The 19,636-nt window shown below is 39.8% G+C and overlaps 1 protein-coding gene across 2 annotated transcripts in view; it reads right to left on the minus strand.

Annotated features, from left to right (window-relative positions):
• Positions 1-517: 517 nt before the first annotated feature.
• Positions 518-19,636, minus strand: part of AFF2 (AF4/FMR2 family member 2) — a 402,517-nt gene continuing 383,398 nt past the window's right edge. For both annotated transcript variants that reach the window (XM_030576098.1, XM_030576097.1), the window contains exons 16-21: positions 17,988-18,124; positions 14,217-14,288; positions 13,778-13,871; positions 10,897-10,946; positions 6,082-6,296; positions 518-2,739 (exon numbers count right to left, since the gene is read on the minus strand). In XM_030576098.1, coding sequence (XP_030431958.1) covers positions 2,618-2,739; positions 6,082-6,296; positions 10,897-10,946; positions 13,778-13,871; positions 14,217-14,288; positions 17,988-18,124 — 690 coding nt within the window. In that variant the 3' untranslated portion in view covers positions 518-2,617. The remainder of the gene's footprint in view (positions 2,740-6,081; positions 6,297-10,896; positions 10,947-13,777; positions 13,872-14,216; positions 14,289-17,987; positions 18,125-19,636) is intronic.

Here is a 19,636-nt window from a genome sequence, read left to right on the forward strand (position 1 = left end):
TTACTACAGGCAACAGGGGAAAGATAATACCCTGACTTGGGGAGGGTAGCTGACTCTTAAAACAGTCATGTCTCTGAAGATTGTATTTCAAGATGTATATATATATATCCTTCGTAAATCCATGGCAGTCTAGGATTTCAGTCTATGTTAAAATAATAAGGGAGAACAATGTTCTTAATTAGGCGGAATAGATAGTCAATCCACTAGGAGAGGCCTTACAAAGAGAATGGAAAACATAGGTCACAACCAACCTATCAATACTTCAGTTCAGTTATCAGAAACACCTACGCTCATCTGTTAAAAAAGGTGCATGTTTGAAAAAATCACCCTCTTTTTATATTTATGAAGGGTTCTTGTTATCCTGCTTTTATTCATTAGAGAAATAGGGCCAGAATCAGCATGATAAGTTCTTTTGGGGGAGGGATATCTCAGTGGTTTGAGCATTGGCCTGCTAAACCCAGGGTTGTGAGCTCAATCCTTGAGGGGGCCACTTAAGGATCTGGGGCAAAATCAGCACTTGGTCCTGCTATTGAAGGCAGGGGAATGGACTCAATGGCCTTTCAGGGTCCCTTCCAGTTCCATGAGATAGTTATATCGCCATATATTAAGCATAGTTAATGAACCTCTCAAAGAACAGATAAGGGAATGTTGTTTACTGTAGGAACAGGAATGTGAAAATAATCCAGGATGTGCATGTTCTGTCCTTTATAGACTACCCTATCATACATCCCACCCTGGCTACATTTAGAAGACCTTGCTGTGGATCAAAATATTATGATTTATAGAATTTTTAAAGGTATTTATTAATAGGAGCTAATAGACAATTGTTTAAAAAGATAAGTTTATCTTAAAATATGGATTGGGCACAATCCTTATTGGAAATGTGCAAGACCTGTTTTAAAAACCTAGCAGTCTGAACCGTTTAAATGCAAATTTGTCCTATTTATCTGGTCACAATCCAGTGAGTAGAATCTAATATCTCGCCCGATTAAAGGATATACAAGCTTATATATCAAAAGGCAATTACAATTAAATAATGTCTGGATGATACTAAATACACCTGCCGTGTTATTTCACTGAGATGTGACATAGAATGATATTTACATTGCCAGGAGGGTTTTTTTTTTGTTTATATAAATGAAATTTACAGTTTGATAAGGTGTGCCGGCATTACATCAAGAATGATATGAGGCCATTTAAAGTCTTGTGAATTACTGATATAAATTCATTTTGTTTTGTTTCATGCACCATTGCTTCCTGCAGGGCTGCCACAAGAGCAGCGCAGCTTAGAAAGAAAAAAAAAAAGAACGAGTGAATGAAATGGTCTCATTTATTCAAGATTGCTTTGAAATTTTCTCTGAATTGTCTCATGATTATGCATGCGTTAAAGGAATGGTCAAAATATGACAGTGTGGGTAAATAAAAATGGAATTTGGAAAACGGCTAATTTGGAGAATTGAGAGACTGAAGTATTCATGGACATTATGAAGCAAATATGTTGTTTTGGGGTAAATCTAGCGATTTCCTTTAATTTTTCATTGTTTTCAAGAAAGTAAGATAAAAGTGTCTGCTTCTAAAGCTTTGAAATCAACAAAACAGGCGTAAATTAATGCCACAGGGCGTTAGAAGTGCCTCAGAAGCAGTCAGTTAAATTACTAGCAAATCTCATCAAGAATCCCTACTTTCACATACAATATCAATGTTTATAATGTAGCACTCCTGTTAAGACGTGCTGTCACTGAGTCGCTATGCAAGAGGAGATTGTTTTGCCAAGAAAAATCATGGAGGAATATTTGCTGGAGACCAAACAGTAAGGACTGAAAGAAAATTCACCGACTGAGTACATGAATGGTAGCTAAGACTATAAAAGCTAACATTTTGAAATTGCCTAATCAGCTGCCTTGTTCTGCCCACTTAAACTGTTAAGCCAACATTAAACAGAAAAGAATATCAAAACCTCATTGTGTAGCGTGGCATCTTTCTTTAATCATTCCTCCCAATCTTATATCTTTTAACACCTTTGGTGATTTTACGCTACCTACCTCTAAGATGTCCAGAGTCCTTTTTTAGAGATCAGGCCTATATAAAGTAGGAAATCTTAGCGATAAACAGTTGCAGGTAACGATGCCAGAACTAAGCAGTGAACAGGCTGGGTTGGGTTCAAAGGACAATTCTGAGTGAATGGCTATAACTTCTACTAATTTATTTCAGAAGAGAATTTTCGTGTACACCCTCATATATTTAAGACGTTTTGTACTGTTTCTCAGGAATCCATATCTTCTCAAAGTGCTTTTTCTATTTTCACTTGAAGGCAGTGTCGACTTAAAACAATACTGCAGGGAATGTACCGTTCCATAAAGCACATAAGGATAGCAGGATCCAGGAGACGCAAGGCATAGAAATTGTCAAAAATGATTAGATGGTACAAGACATACTGCTCTTGAGTCATAAGTTCCATTTATGGTGACTTCTACTTCCAATAGATAAGATATCAAAAAAGGCAATAAAAATGAAGTTACATGAATCAAGATCCAGAAATGAGCGGAGTTCCACCAGTGATCGTCTGTGCGCTGGTAGAGGTAGACTGATGGGGATGTTATGAAGAGGGCAGCAGTCACTACAACAAATGTGCCTCCATGCGGAGCCAGTGAAGTCCTTGTCGAACGTAACGGACCAAACTGGTCATACTGCTGTGTTGTGTTAATGGTCCCATGACTGAGTCCAGGTCTACAAAGAACTCTGTAACACAGGAAATGGAGTCATTGTTTCAGGTAACTGTGCAGAAATACATTAATTAAAGATTATTTCACGCTCAGTGGTTATGAAAAACTAGTGTGTTCTCAGAAGCTCAGGAGCCTGCAGACCTAGCATACATGAGTGATTCTTGACAAGATATCTCAGGCCAATGGGGGCTGTGGGAAGTGGTGTGGGCTGAGGGATGTGCTGGCCGCTCTTCCCGCAGCCCCCATTGGCCTGGAGTGGCGAACCATGGCCAATGGGAGCTGCAATCGGCCGAACCTTCAGACATGGCAGGTAAACAAACTGGCCCGGCCAGCCAGGGGCTTTCCCTGAACAAGCGGCGGACCAACGTTGAGAACCACTGTCCTACAGCATGTATGACCCCCTTATGCTTAACAATCTAATTCTCAATTGCCCATTTCATTTGAAATGATTTCCCACAACATGTGTTAACTCCTTATTCTTAACAATGTGTCCCAGCTTGTATTTCACTCTTCCCCAGACTTGAAGAGCTCTGTGAAGTTTGAAAGTTGTCCCTTCCACCAACAGAAGTTGGTGCAATAAAAGATATTACCTTATCTACCATGTCTGTCTCATACCCTGAGACCATCATGGCTACAACAATTCTGCAAACAATCTGATCACCTGGTGAGATATGACATATCACAGAACAAAGCAGTATGGCTGGAGGTAAAAGGTAAAAAAAGCTTAGGGATATCACCAGATATGTAAAGAAATGGCAACTAGCAGGTACTTTAATCTTCCTTCCTGTGTTTTTTCCCACCAAGTGATCTTTATGATTGTATGTTCAAATAAATAATAATTTCTTTAAATGTCAAAACTTTTTTTAAAGTCTAATTTCAGATTCCCATCAGATTTCTCACACTGAAAAGGGGAAGATGTAGTCCATTTAGGGAGCCTGTTCCACAGAGGAGAATGGAAATATGAGACACCTGAACTACAACTCCCATGAAGCACAGTTGGGGCACTTCCAGCTGGAAATATTTCAAATTTTGACTGTTCACCAAAAATTTGACATTTTCTGCAGGGAAAACAAAACCAACCAACCAACCATGTTTTGATCAGCTCTAACAATGACTTTTGTACAAAACTTTGAGATCTACAAATGAAAACCACTAATAACTATTACTATTGAAGCTAGTTTTCATTAAACTTATTTCTCATGTTGAAATATTTTTATTTGCCCATCAAAGACATTTAATATAATAATAATAGGAGATATACCAATCTCTTAGAACTGGAAGGGACCTTGAAAGGTCATTGAGTCCAGCCCCACTGCCTTCACTAGCAGGACCAATTTTTGCCCCAGATCCCTAAGTGGCCCCCTCAAGGATTGAATTCACAACCCTAGCAGGCCAATGCTCAAACCACTGAGCTATCTCCCCTCATATATTGTCATGCAATATATTGAAAACCTGTAGATTTCAATGAAGTGGCTATAGTAGAAAAACTTATATTAGCATTTATCTTTTAGTTCTACCCAAATTTCAAATTATAGTATAACAGTGTTCAAATATGCATTTTTAAGCTAATATTTAACTAGAAAATGTGTCTCTCTGCCCAAAATGCAAAAGAGGACAAAATATGAAGTGCTGTAAACTTCATTTTTCCCTTCAATGGCTTCTAATACCAAAATGAAATTAAACAGCAACACAAACTTTGTGTCCACTGCAGACTATGAAAAAAGGAAAGAAAAGGAAAGAAATTTAAGACTAGGGGCTCAATCCTCTAAATCTTGCTCATGTGAGAAACTTTTACTGATGCAACTAGTCCCACTAAAGTCAATGGGTCTACTCATGTGAATAGGGATTACTCTCATAAGGCATTTGTAAGACCAGGCTCATTTGAACATAAATCAAAATGAGAACAAAGAAGAGAGTGGGGCATAAAGATGCAGAATGAGATTCACCGGCTTCTTCCCCATCCAGCTCCGGGACTGATAACAACATTTGCTGGGTACATTTTCTGTCTGCTGGCTGAATGCCCGAGCTATTTTGATTCAATATCCAGCAGAACATTTAACAACTCCACAACACACAGAGCTAATTACACGATTATTGTCATCTCATTCTCCTATCTGAACACCCTTCTGCATTGCCACTGATAAAATTCTGCAGCACATTTGAAAAGGAATTACTTCAGCATGTTTTGAAAATGAATGCAACTACAGAAAAAAATCCCAAATGATTGGACTGCTAGCAAATTTATTAATGTATATTAACACCGGAAATGGTGGGGAGGTCTTGACATGTACTTTAATATTGTCCCTGGTTCTAGTTAGCATGCCAAGGTAGAACACTACAAGAGCCAACTCTGCTCCCACTAACGTCAGTGGAAATTTGCCACTGACTTTAATGGGAGCAACATCGAGCTGCAGGCACCTATATAAGATTTTATTCTGATCTAATGAGATGAGCAAATCACGAGCAGAACATTGTCCAGTTAGGCCCTGTTCCTGCATTATTGAAGTCCAGGGGAACTTTGCCATTTATTTCAACCTGAATGATGGTCTATGGCAGGGACTGGCAATCTTTGGTCAGCGGCCCGCCAGGGTAAGCCCCCTGTGGGCCGGGCCAGTTTGTTTACCTGCCGCATCTGCTGGTTTGCCCAATTGCAGCTCCCACTGGCTGCGGTTCACTGCTCCAGGCCAATGGGGGCTGCGGGAAGCGGCACGGGCTGAGGGATGTACTGGCCATCTATGGTTTGTCCCTAGTGAGCCAAATTTAGCCTTTAGTTACACTCCACCGCCTACTTTACTGAAGTCATTGTAAACCAGCCATGAACTGCTTGCCAGCACTGCTCTGTGTCAACCATGGTAAAGACTTATGCTTGATCTGAATAAATTAACTGAATCACAGACTGATCTTGGGAAAGTCAAGGTCATGGTTTCCAGCGAACGTGTCATAATCAGGCTTACAGGTGGACGAAGAGAACATCTAATGTTCACTTATTATCCTAGCTTATATTTGAGTAATCTTTACTGGATGACGACCGCAATACAAAAAGAGCCTCAGTACTCTGTGATAGGCTGAAATGGGGAACATATTCACCAACTCAGAAGCAGGCATCATTTTGTTCAGTTATTTGCCCGCTGCTTTTATAACCCACTGTTGAGTGTGTGTTACAAGGCCCCCCGTTGTGCTTGATACACAGATGATATGAGTTGGCTACTATCCCCAGCATGGGGACCTGGTCCATTTGCTCAAACTGTAGAGGTTTATACTCTTGAGTTCCGGAGGCCCAATGATCCCCAACGATAACTAAAATAATAACTGCATTTCAGCTACCAAAATAGCAAAAGGAAGAAACTGAACAAGCCACCTTTGTTCTCCTTAGTCAGTTTGTCAGCCATGTCCCAGTGCTCATAGCTCCGCAAGACGTTGTTGGTGATATTTACATGGCTGGCAGCCATATGGTGGATGCGCTGGGGGATGGTGATAGTTCCTGCTGATGAGGACCCAGCAGTGCCAGTACTGCTCCCTACAGAACTGACTGGAGATGGACTGAGAGACATGGGGGATGGAGTCTCTGTGCTCCTGGAAAAAAGAAAGGAGAATTATTCTCATGCCCATATCACTTCATTTTAGGATGACCAGATAGCAAGTGTGAAAAATCAGGATGGGGTGGGAGGTATTAGGCATCTATGTATGACAAAGCTCCAAACATCAGGACTGTCCCTATAAAATCAGGACATCTGGTCACCCTGCTTCATGTCTCTCCCCAGCAGACTTGGAACCTTAACATCAAATCTAGACCCAGTCCAGAGGAGATGGTCAGTGATGATCTGCTTTACTGGGACTGATTGAAATTAAAAAAGGGCTTTAATTCCCCCCACAAATGCACCTGTTATTTAAAAAAAAACAAACTCTGACAAATATAGCAATCTTTTAGAGAAAGAAATATCTCATAACTGTATCAGAGGGTAGCCGTGTTAGTCTGGATCTGTAAAAGCAGCAAAGAATCCTGTGGCACCTTATAGACTAACAGACGTTTTGGAGCATGAGCTTTCGTGGGTGAATACCCACTTCCTCAGATGCATGTGAGGAAGTGGGTATTCACCCACGAAAGCTCATGCTCCAAAACGTCTGTTAGTCTATAAGGTGCCACAGGATTCTTTGCTGCTCATAACTGTAATGATTTTTCTACCTGCTGCCAGAAGCTGCTATTGGCAGTTAGAAAACACTCAATGTGTAATATTGGCTTATTATTATCAAAGAATTTTGTGGAAACCACAATGACAGTTTGCTACAAATACAGTCACCACAATAAGCAAAGTGCAATTCTTAAAAGCACCCTGCAGAGCAGTATTAGGTGCTTAGGGTACTGTACAATTATGAATATCTCTATAGGGTTCTTTAAGGCTTGCTATGAAGATTTGTTTCTAATTGCCAGCCGTTCGTCTGCACACTGTTTTATAAAGAGCAGTGTTTTAAGTTACCTACTTAGTGCAGCACTAATGTTCTCATATAGATTTTCTTTTAATTCTAACACCAGCAATTAGGAATCACCTGCTGGCTGCAGACAGCATGGAGGTCGTCCACTGCAATCTCACATATTTAGGACTTTACAGCCCTGAATGCTCATGCACAGCTATTCTCCTTGAAAATTGGTCTTTCTGAACAAAATTAAGGGTTCCAAATTTTATTCCCCCACCCCCCATTTGGAACCAAACAAATGCATTGGATTGCCATAAAAACACTTTAAATAGAGGCTGAATTGCTTCTGGGCCCCTCGGTATGGAAGAAAGGGGCCAAATGTTGCTGAGGGGGATTACATGCCCCTTTCCCTATCACTAGCAGCTCTCACTGCTGCAGCTGTGGAGCATCTGAAAGACTGCACTGCTTCTGTTCCACCTGGGCTGACCAGACATCCCGATAAAAACTGGACTGTCCCAACTGTGAGGAGTTTGTCCCGCATCCCGACCAGAGTACGGTTGGGATGCCATTTGTCCCAATATTTTGTTTCCTGGTCTTTGGCAGAAATTCAGCAGAGAGTCCTTCAGTCGTGGAGGGTCTTCAGCAGTATTTCGGCGGCGCATGCTTCTGTTTTTGATGGCAAGGTTTATTACTCCCCGCCGAAATACTGCCGAAGACTGTCCGCGACTGAAGAGGTCTCCGCCAAATTGCCGCTGAACTCCCGGACGGATGAGTGTAAAAAAAACAAACAAAACACCCCCCTGCAGCGGTCCTGATATTTTCCTCTCAACATCTGGTCACCCTAGTTCCACCTGAGCCATCACCCACAATATTCTATGGAAAGCCTCCTATTGACTTTTATAGGTGCTGGATCAGGCCTACTTATGCATGGGGGCAAGAATATGTGAAGAACACCCCACATCTCGCACATACTGGCTGCTGCCAGGTAGCTCCTGGACTAACACAGAAGAGTTGAGTACTGGTCTGACCTATACTGCACCTACACCTTTCCTAACCCAAAGGGAAGAAAACATCTTCCTACCGGAGTATCATTGGCAACGGCTCCCCTGGCTGAGCTCCATAGCTCTCCCATAGCAAGAGACCCACATGGCATCAGCAGTTAGCAGCTATTTGCACAGCCAAAGGGTTATATTGAAGGGTATCCTGCAGCATGAATGTTTTATTTCTCAGTCTCCAAACATACTCCGAAGAGCATCTTTAATGTACAGAAGAGCTGAACTACACTTGATTAGGTCTGGGAGCAGTTAGCAATCATAAGTATCCAAAGGGACCGAGAGTATTTCACTAAAGCCTACTTAAAACAAGCTGATGCACTTCAGCCAAATAAAGTTCCTTGTTCATTGGATCTAGCCTGTTGTGCAGGGGAAGGTGCAGTGCCATTATTACTGTGGCAAGTCTATTAGATCTCTCTATCCTCATGCTTATTGCAGCTGAGGTGAGGAAAATTTCTGTAATGAAACGAGGGAAAATTTGTTTCATTGCCAGCCTGGAACTTGGGCCAACTTTGCAGAGGTTCACAACTCTTTCAGCAGAAGTGGCCTGAACGTCCAGGGAGCAAAGCTGAGGTTTTCATGGCTTTGAATCCTGAAATGTGCTTAACTGACTGATCAAATCAAAGCTCAGGTGGGCTCCAAACTCATCCAAACTGAAAGTAAAAGAAAAGCGTGCAAAGCCTCCTTTGGACCAAAACTGTGAGCTGTATGGCTTAGGTATCATACACATTTGAGTATAAACTGGTCACAGATAAATTTAGGTTGGAAATTAGAAGGAGGATTCTAACCGTCAGAGGAGTAAGGTTCTGGAACAGCCCCCAAATAGGAGAATGGGATTATATGCAGGGGAATGGACTAATGACCCAGGAGATACCTTCCAGTCTATGTTCCTCTTCTTGGCTGACATCAGCTGATATGTGTGATTTCTCCTGCCACGGTAACGCCATGCCCCAGAACCATTGTTTTTGCAGTAACACATGTGAACTCTATCATATTACTTTGTTACAGGGTGGAATGTGATATTGCTTGTTGTTCTGAGGATCCAATGATGTAATTTCTAGGTGGCATAGGGCACAGCTATGGGTAGGCTGCAGTATTGTGTCTGCATTTCTTTAGTATGTGAGATTGTGTATACTATTTTAACAGTAGCCTCCTCACATTTAGTTCTTATTATGTGATAAAAGCACCTATCTTTGAATAAAAGAAGGAAGCCGGCATTGCACAGCAGATGCACTTTTACTCACTCACTCATAGCTGCAAGACAGTCAAATCAGTTTAGGTGTCAAATGGAAGCGATAGCTAGCCACATGCTGGGTGGCAGCTGATTATGTTCAGAGGCTGGACAAGAATCTTCTCCTTCACCGCAGAATCATAGATTTTTAAAGCCAAAAGAGACCATCATGATCATCTAATCTGACTTCCTACATAATACCAGCCAGAGAATTTCATCAAGTGACTCCAGCATCAAATCTGTAACATCTTGCACTGCACAATTTGCACATCTGGAAAGAGACCAGATGTAATGACCAGATGTGGTATGGCACTCATATGTTTCCTTACGTGTCCCCCCAGAGAAGTCTAATGGAAGTAGTGGGCTAAATTACTGCAAATACGTTTGCACTCAATGGAGTTACTCGGGTGGAAGCTGGTGCAAAATTTGTCCCATACACCGCATATTGGGGGGTGGAGTCCCTTCTGGAATAAGTGTGTTAATTGTGTCATCGTGCCTTGTCTCCATACAACTATTATTATTTATTTTAGCCGCACTTACTAGGTGCTAGGTGCTTTGCAAGCATTTAAGGATGATCTCTGCTCTGAGAAGCTCAGAATCTGAAGAGCTGTAAGATAGACTGAACTGTTTTCATTTCAGACGTCTGTGAAGCTCTGGAAGTTCCCTTACGTCTGCTCACTCAGGGTCTGTTTACTCAGTGCCCTCTTGGTTGGCCTTAGCCAGGGTACATCCACACATCAGAGCTGCTTCTGGAGCACCCTAGTTTGCCCATTTAGGGGGTGTTATACTTGTCTCCAGGTACCAGCTAGCATTTGGTCCATGAAACGTGGACAAGTGCAACCTACTAATTTTGTCTGGACTTGTATGCATAGCCCTGAATAGGGAACAAGAGGAATCTGCGTCACAAAGTACAAAATATATCATGTCCTAAAGTAAGGTAGCAATGGTACCATACCTTCACTGACCATCAGAACATAATTACATTACTGTGATTTTACACTGGAGGTGAGGGTGTTTCAGCATTAATATAAAGATTCAGATAATTGGCTGACTAAGTGCCTTCACATTTTCACCACTATTACGCCTTCACTTTTATTTAAACAGCACTTACCATATATCAATGAAATATTCATTGGTGTATCATTACTGAACGAATCATTGAAAAAAATCACTGCAATGGTGGTTAACTTTACTTTGTCTTCTTGAAATGACATGGTACTTGCTATCTAATTAACACATATTTTTATGGCCCTCATTTGACTTAAGGATCAAATTGTCAAAGAATTTGGTACCAGCCCATATGAACTTTTCAGTCCTGCTGTGTGACTGGAACATGACAGCAAATTGTGTAAAGTTTTAGTATGATGTAAGAGCTGAATTTACCTTTGAAAGATTAACACAACAATCCCTCTCCTCCCCTCCACCCCCAGCATTAACTGTGTATTTCCATGACAAAGTATTGAGTGGCAATACTCACTTTCCATTGCCTCCCCAAGGAGAGGGGGCCTGGGAGGCTTTTGAAGAGTTCTGCAAGAAACAAAATCAAAAGGTAAATACAGGAGATAATTCTCTGTTGGTTCAGGAGGAGATGCCAGTAAGATTTAAAGCAGATTAATATTGATTACAAGGCCTGGCACTTCCTGTTTTAGCTGTAAGAGCTCTGGTGCATACAGAATATCAGCCCAACATTACAGGTGCATAATAAAATAGCTGGTTGGATAATTAGTAGGCTCCAGTCAGAAGCGTGAAAGTCACTTGATAAAAGACTCGATATACCAAAACTCCAGTAAAATCAGATGCAGTTCGTAAAGAAGTGGTTTAATTATCCTTATCTAAAATTTATTCTGCAAAGTAAGCTCTTCAAAGGCTTTCCACCTTCAGGGGGATCTGCACACTTTTCATCAGACAAAGGAAGCTTGGGGTTTGACGTTTGGAATTAGGGGATCTCATATATTGTAGGTGAATGTGATGCAATACATGTACAACATGAGGGGTGGAAGAGTCTGATTGTAGGGATATGAATGAATTCCCTTGCTTTTATAGTGTGTATAACACACACCTTCCCTACCCATTCTTTCTTTTGTGTTGGCACAGTACCTAGCATATTGCGGGTGCTACCACAAGCAAACGAAAGGTAAAGCCCAGACTTGGCTAGCTTTACTCAGATTGGACAGTATCTTATTCAGCAACAATTCCCATTAGAGTGGTTGAATCAGGGCCTTAGTTATCTAAGGCGAGTAACAAGTTGCCTCTCTATATAGTGAATGTATATAGTGCTTTTCCTGCAAATATTTCAAAAGGCATTCTGAAAATTCAATTAAGATTTACAACACCTTTGTGAAGTGTTTGAATTATTATTATTATTATACCCACTTGATTACTTTCATACTCATTTTGCATGTGAGGTTCAAGGTCACAAAGAGAGTAAGTGGTAGCCAGGAATAAGACCTTAATCTTCTCATTCTTCAATCATAGCTTTCAGAAAATATTGACCAAACTATATAACACTATCCAGCAGAAAACACTGGTTTGTTTGTGTGGTCTTTGCATTTCCTTAAACATGTCAACCCAGAATGGAGTGGCTTGGATTAGATGGTGTGTGTACTTTATATCTTTGTGCATGTCCACACATGTAAAGAAGAGGGATCATTGAAATAATCTGGAAGATCTTCAAACCATGAAAAAGCAACTTTGACATTAGCTCTCCTGAACATCAGGAGAGCCCTGTGGGTTAGAGCTGAGTAGAAAACAGTTTTCCCATCCCATGAGAGTTTTTGAGATTTTGAAAAATTTTCTTGTCCCAAATCAGGACGAAAAGAAAAAAAAAATCTCAAATTTCGTTTTGTTGATTTTAAAACATGACATTTTGAGTTTGACTTTTTAGGTTTTTAAATATTTTTAAACATAAATTAACTTAAATTTCAATTCAAAAAGTAATTTTGACCTGAAAAACTGAACTTTTTTTGTAAAATATCAACATGAGACATTCTGACACTATTGAAATTTTTTTGTTTTTTAAATAGTAAATTTGTCTAAACTGACCCTGTCTTGCAAACAGTTTTGGTTTTGATAAATCTGTATTTTGTGATGAAAAAAAGTTTTGTCGAAAAATTCCCAACCTGGTCCCTGTACTGCAGGCCTAGTAGGGTGACCAGATGTCCCAATTTTATAGGGACAGTCACAATATTTGGGACTTTTGCTTATATAGGTGCCTATTACTCCCCTACCCCATCCCAATTTTTCACACTTGCTGTCTGGTCACCCGAAGACCTAGTGAGTCACTTTCCACATTGAAAAGTGTGCAAAACTTCAGTTTGAACAACAGCTCTGTTTAAAGGCCCAACCCATTTAATAAAAGGCTTTGCATTCCCCCAGCTGCCCTATTGAAAACCTTTGAACCATGGCTTCTTTGTGGCAAAGATAAAAGACAGAGAGCATCACGTAGCAATAGGAAAATAGTATTTTGTCAACATTTTCCTTTCGTAAATGTGAGTCTCCTAGACTTTGAATACAAAGAGAGCCTGAACATACAATTCACACACAGTTCAAGCCTGTTTCTAGTGCACATTTACCCAATTTTACACTAGTGCACAGCACCTTCACGAGAGGAAGTCTCTCTTTTGTGTCATTCAATCTGAAGCTCTAGAAAAACACTTCTGAGATTTTTTAACTGCTGCTCAAAATATGGGCCTGATTCTTATTTACCCTAAATCCACTTTGCTCTGGCAGAGTCAAGGGGTCTTAAAGTGAGAGTAAATTATATTTACATGCACCTTAAATTCCCTTTATACAACTTGAGCAAGGTAAAGCGGCCTTTTTCTAAAAGAGAATCAGGCCCAAAGCCTTTTCTTAGAAAGAAACGTTTAAAAAATAATGGTCTACTGTAAAACAAACGATCAAAATTTTCCTTCAGAGCCAGGCTGTTTTTTCCCTAAGAGCCAGTAGCCTAAATTCAACACGGAATGAGTTTGAAGCAAGTAGGAATACATTCCATGGAAGATTCTAGGCCAGTGAATGTAGGGTCTAAGCCCAATGAAGTCAACAGAAAGGCTCCTCATGACTTCAGAGGGCTTTGGATGAGGTGCTGACCAAGGAACAAAGCCATTAAAGTTGCAGGGAGTTGTCAAGTGCAGAAGTGGGGAAAGTGAGATCCGAATCAGGCCAGAATCAGTACGCTGGTCAGAGCACGGCTGTAGGTTTTAACACAGGATTATTTCCATTTGCTCCTCACAAGTATCCTGCCCACGTCTCCCATTGCAAAGGTGGGGCTTATGTGGTGCAGTGAGAGTTGCATGAGCCCTCAGTGCTGAGATGAAAGTCATTCTGTATCAGCATAAATTAAACAGACTAAAGATTACCTTAAAATATTCCATCAGAGATCTGGAGTACTTCATAGCATGGTCTTTCTTTAGTTTAAACATTCTCAAGTAGAGGAGTGATAAGCATCGGTAGCTGCGGTATTTAGGAAAGGATTGTATTAATTCCATTGCTCAGTGAAACCTATAAACTATAAAACAAATGCTGATCTATATTTTGCAGTCTCTCTTCCAAGGTTAGATTGAGAAACATAAGCAAATAGAGAAAAAAAATGCACGAAAGCATTAAAATCCTAACTTGAGAACAGTATAAATTAGACAAATAAATGTTCAGTCAGCTGGTGAAGAAATCCATTTGTTATCCTTTAATAGTTTAATGGAAAACAAGAATAAAGATCTCGTGTAAGCTGCTTAAGTAATTCAGTAATTTTAAAGTCCTCTAGGATTTTAGCTGTTTCCACATTGTTACAATGGGACTCACCATAAAACTGCTAGTTTCTTGTCTCCTTCTGTGGCAGATGAGCCTGTGAAATTCTTGAGTCTCATTGCGTACCTTGTAAGAAAGGGGAGGGGAAGAGGAAATTGGGCATTAAGATGCTTCGAGGAAAATTGGTGACACTCTGAGAAATAACTAGATCCGCTTCTAAAACTACAATAAATAATCACCGCAATGTTTCACAGTAATGGGATGAGTGTAACATTCAACAGAAAGCAACACTTAAAGTTTGGAGGACTAAAGCAAATCATCAGCCCATTTTCTGGGCCAAGGAGGTGAATTATTTCGGAGTGCGTTAATGCTGCCAAGATAACATTGCAGCCAGCACTCTGGGGTGACAAGCACTGAGTTAGTTTGCAATGAGTGCCGGCCAAAAATGTAAGGTCTCAGTCCTGTTTGCACTGAAGAGGAAAATAATCTACAGCTAGGTTTTACATTTAATAGCATGGGGTTTGAATAACACCTTCCAAATCCCACTCAAAAATGCCTCTGCAACGTCTTCAAAATATTTATATATGAAGTGGTTTAAATAAAGGCAAGGTCATGTTCATAGCTTTTTAAGTTCCCAGCCCCATTAATTTATGATGCTTGTATATTTTGTCTTTCCTTTCTATTTAATTGCTGCTGTCCAACATTTGGGCGATAAAAGGTTGAGCATTCCCCCCTCCTGTTTTTTAAAGTTGCTTTAACGGAGCACACTCCATTCCATGCATTTAGTCTCTTGAAAATCAATTCATCACATAAAATCATTGTTCTGAGCCTTAATGCAATTTCACAGGTACTTGTGTTAGAATAAGTAATAGGGTTCAGTGTTGCATAAGGAAGTTTTAAGGTATCCAGGCAGTCTTGATGAGTTCTCATTTACAAGGAGGTAATGGAGTGGCAGGCTGCACTGCTCTCCTGCTGCCACCCGTCATCACGTCCCTGCATGCTCTTCTAGCAAGGCACCCTTTAGCTCCTTAGTATTCTGTCTTTCATGCTCTTTGTTATTGCTCCAGTCACATTGAATGAACGTTGTCAAATACAGAGATGTGTTCCTCTTCAGGATTTGCAGCATTACGCTAGCGATTTTAGTGTTACAATTAGTCTATGCACCTCTGAGAGTCAGATCTCTGGCATTCTGAGTCACCGTGATGCTCCACTTGTTTTCGCAAATAAATGACTGCTGCAGATACCCACATCTCAGAGCAGTTAAAATGACTGGAATAGATAGAACAAGAGTCTGCCTGTAGACAGCATCGTGACAGGGAAAAGTAATATAAATCTCTTCTACACAGTATCCAACAAATTGATGTTGAAGTTACATTAAGGGCGATTTTTTTAAAAAAGGTACACATACGGTTTCACACCTAATTTGCACCGTTCCACCTGTGGCATATGCAAAGCATGTATTTGCATGTGCAAGTGACCATGCTTACAGTTATGGTAACTGCATGTGCAAATTAGGCTCAACTCCTGCATGCACCATTTTGCACATGCATTTTTGAAAATCAGGCCCTATGCGGCTTACTGAAACCCACATTATGTTGTTAAATTATCAGTGCTCACTGCTCCAGAATCCACCAACTCTCTTATTTTGTGAAGAATCATGTTGTGTGAATCTTTTAGAGTTCTGGTGAATCACGAGCAGATGAGAAAGGCTTTAGTTTTCTTACTAGTGGAACCATCTGTCATTCATAGCTTCATATATTTGAAGGCCAAAAGCGACTATTATATCATCTAATCTGACCTCCTGCCTCGCACAGGCAACAGAAATAGAATTTCATCAAATGGTTCATGATCAACCCCAATCATCACAGGGGTGGTGTTGCTTTAAAAATGTATATAAACACAACATTTACCAGTGGCTCTAAGAGTATCCTCTTTCATATGGGAAAGGTGTCAGGATGGCTCCCAGAAACTGGAAAGGGTGAAGAGCAAAATTCCTAGTCTATGACGTCAACTGCAGACATCAGTATGGAGGCCTAATTCACTTGCACAGAAGACAGGTTCGGATCCTGCACTATTAGAGCCAGTCGAGGCTTTGCCATTGCCTTCAACATGCACAGGACAAACCCTTAGACACTAGGGTGAAGCGTGCTACAGAAAAACCCTAAGCTAGACAGATAGAACCACTCAGCTTTGCTTCACACTCCTCCAAAACATGCAAGCTACTTATCAACAATTACAATACTTCTGACATAGCACGTTTCATCGCTAGATCTCTATGTGCTTTACAAAGGAAGTCAGTAAGATTACAATCATTTTACAGATGGGCATCGGAATAGATTTGCTCAAGGCCACCCAGCAGGCTAGTGGCAGAGCCAGGAATACAATCCAGCTCTCCTGAATCCCGGTCCAGGGCTCTCTCCATTAGGCCACACCCCATCCCTGACATAGCACTCATGCCACTTGAAGAAAAGATAACGTTACTGTTTACTTTCTTACACCATTTTGTGCTTATGTATTGTAGAACATAGACTATATTAAGTGACTCACAGTTAAGATGCAGGCACAATGGAATGGAAGTGAAAGACTGGTATGGCCTTAATTCTTAATTTCACTGTTCTTCAGGGTTTAATTCCGATCCTAAATGTTGTGTGAACATCGTTTTTGTGGCATAATCTCTTTTTTTGTTCTTCTTTTTAACAAGTGGTGTATGTAAATACATATTTTAAAAAACTTAAAAGGCTTCTTATTTACCCGAGAGTAACAGCTTCTTCAGATCTGATACATTTTAGTATGTAAATATCTCCTCCTTCAAAACGTAAAACAGGCATTTTTTTGATAGACTCTAATAACTAATCTGACACAATAGAGTCTCTCATATAAACAAGTCCTATCAAAACAAACACTTTGCCTGATTCTGCTTTTTCCCCCCCACTGGTGGAAATTAGGAGTAGTCCTACTGAAGTTAACGGTGTTATACCCGTGTAAAAATGATGAGAGCCAGAGGGGAATGAGAGCAAATGGGCAAAATCCTGATTGCTTTAATCACAATTAAATTTAATCCTATGGATTTCAATGAGATTATCTGTGAGTAAAGTGAGCAAAATTTGGCCCATTAGTTATTTTATAGAGTAAATTCTATAGAGTTGATCCTTTAGGGCAGCTATAGAAAACAGGCGCTGATTTTCAAATACTAACTCAGGCATTTTAATATTAGGCAAAATCTTTTATGTTCTGTACTGAAAAATTACATTTAAAAAATTTAACTCAGTGAATTTCAGTGGCTTTTCATATTCCTTTAACATTAAAAAAAACCCCAACCAACCACTCTCTGTTTGTCTAGATATACATGTGCAAAAGTTTATCTCTGGATGCGACCTTATATACCAAGTTACGGCCTGGAACAATTTTTTACAGCCAAGTTATAAACCTCTGCAAAAACAGAGTTTAGAATAGAAATCCTGATCGACTCATTTTAATGTTTTGAATTATAAAACTACACCTTTTAAAAGACAAGTGTCATTGCCAAACGATGAAATTACTATACTTTACTTCCCCCCACTACATTTCAATTTTAGTTTTATGAATATTGCAAATTATAACACTCACATTATAACCTCTAAAGGGGATAATTTATAAAAGCAGTGTCCATCAATTATAAATTTTCCATGACATTAATAAAATGGCAAGAACTAATTATGATGACTTCTGAGATGAAGATGCCTTGGACAAATCATTAATATGTTGAAATGATATTTTTTAAAACAGAGCAGGTTCTAATTATGACTGAAATGAGATTATGAAAATGATCACAGAAAGGACATTAACCTGATGAGTTCCACAGTCTCTGAGTACATGGTGTATGGAGATTTAGCTTCTAATGGATCTCGCTCCATAGCATTCCCGCACTCAATGAAGGAGAGAGCAGCATCAGCATAATTCACTGCTTTGCCGAACTTCTCCAACTGAAATAGGAAGATGAAACCATCAAGACGATGCTTCAGCTTTTATTTCCAGCTTGATAGAGCACAATGTATACAAAGCAACATTGACATTAAAAATGCATATATTAAAGAATTAAAGCCAGGTCATGTTTTCACCAAGCTGGACAGATAACATAGGGCCAATTCCTCTGCAAGTGTAAAAAAGTGGAGGTCTGTTGACTTCAATGGAGCTACACCAATTTATCCCAGCTGAGGGTGAGACTCAGTACAGTCTTTAAAAAATCCATGTTGCTCCTTTGATATACTAGGGCCTAAGTTTGAACGCTAGTATGCAAGAGGTAAGTAACAAATCTATGCCACGTGTCAGGAAAATGTGACATTCTTTTGTGATTGTTGACCCTCCTTCCTCCCACTCCAAAATCTCATCACTTATCTTGCAAATCACACCCTGAAATAGCATTACAAAAGTAAAAAAATATAGCACCGCTAAATATTTTATTTTACTAGAATTTTATTGCAAAAAGGTTTTTAGCCCTGATAATGGTTGTGATTAAACTGAGTTAGACATACTGATTTCTTTTTTATGTGTAATGAATATTATATATGACACTTTTATAGTAAGTATTTTATAACAGTATTTAACATTTTCAGTTTCTGATAGGTGGATGTAAGACTTTCACTAATATGACATTTAATATAAAGGAATCAATAAAACTGAAGTCTTAAAAATGTCTTTGTATGTCTCTATCAAAATATTTTCAATGTATCTGCACACGTTTTTTATTCACAAAATGGCAGCTGATTATAACAATAGATTAAAGTAGAGCTTTGTAATGGCATATTTTACTCTGCTGCTACCATTTAGTAGCTCTCCTCACCAGACACATTCCACGTTCTCTATTTTCATGTACATTTTTACCCTATTGTTCTAATTGCACAAAATTCAGTCTGGCAACAAAAGCTTGTTTTGTGTGTGCTTATGTGACAGATGCCCTCTTGGCTGACACCATGGGGAATGAACCAGGGATCTCCAGAGTTAACAGAACGAGCTGCTACAGCTTAAGACTTCGTAGCTGCAGACTGTTATATTCTCTGTGGATTGGCACAGAGGGGGACATATAACACCTTCACCAGTTGGTTACACTTATTCTACAGTACCCTCTGAACAGTCAAAAGGGAATGCAGACCTCATCTCATTCCTCTCTCTTTTCCACCAATCACTTTCCTTGTTTTACCTGAGGCAAAACCTTCTTTTGGGTGTTCTTTGGAAGCTAGTTTTCTATATATTACAGAAAATTATTGTAGCTTTAAGCTGACATAGCAAAGGTGCATCCTCTTAATCAATGGCGATAAAGCCATGGGACCAAATTCTGCTCTCACAAACAGCAGTGTAAATCCAGGGTAATTCCAATGAAGTCAATAACATTTCTCTAGTTTATTGATGGTGCTTTTAGGAGAGCACAATTAGGCCTATTATCTTGGGCATGTTGTGTGCTCTGTGTTCTGATGACAGTGTGCCTAATCATAAATGAG

The sequence above is a fragment of the Gopherus evgoodei genome, chromosome 9 (assembly GCF_007399415.2).
Source record: "Gopherus evgoodei ecotype Sinaloan lineage chromosome 9, rGopEvg1_v1.p, whole genome shotgun sequence".
NCBI lineage: Eukaryota > Metazoa > Chordata > Testudines > Testudinidae > Gopherus > Gopherus evgoodei.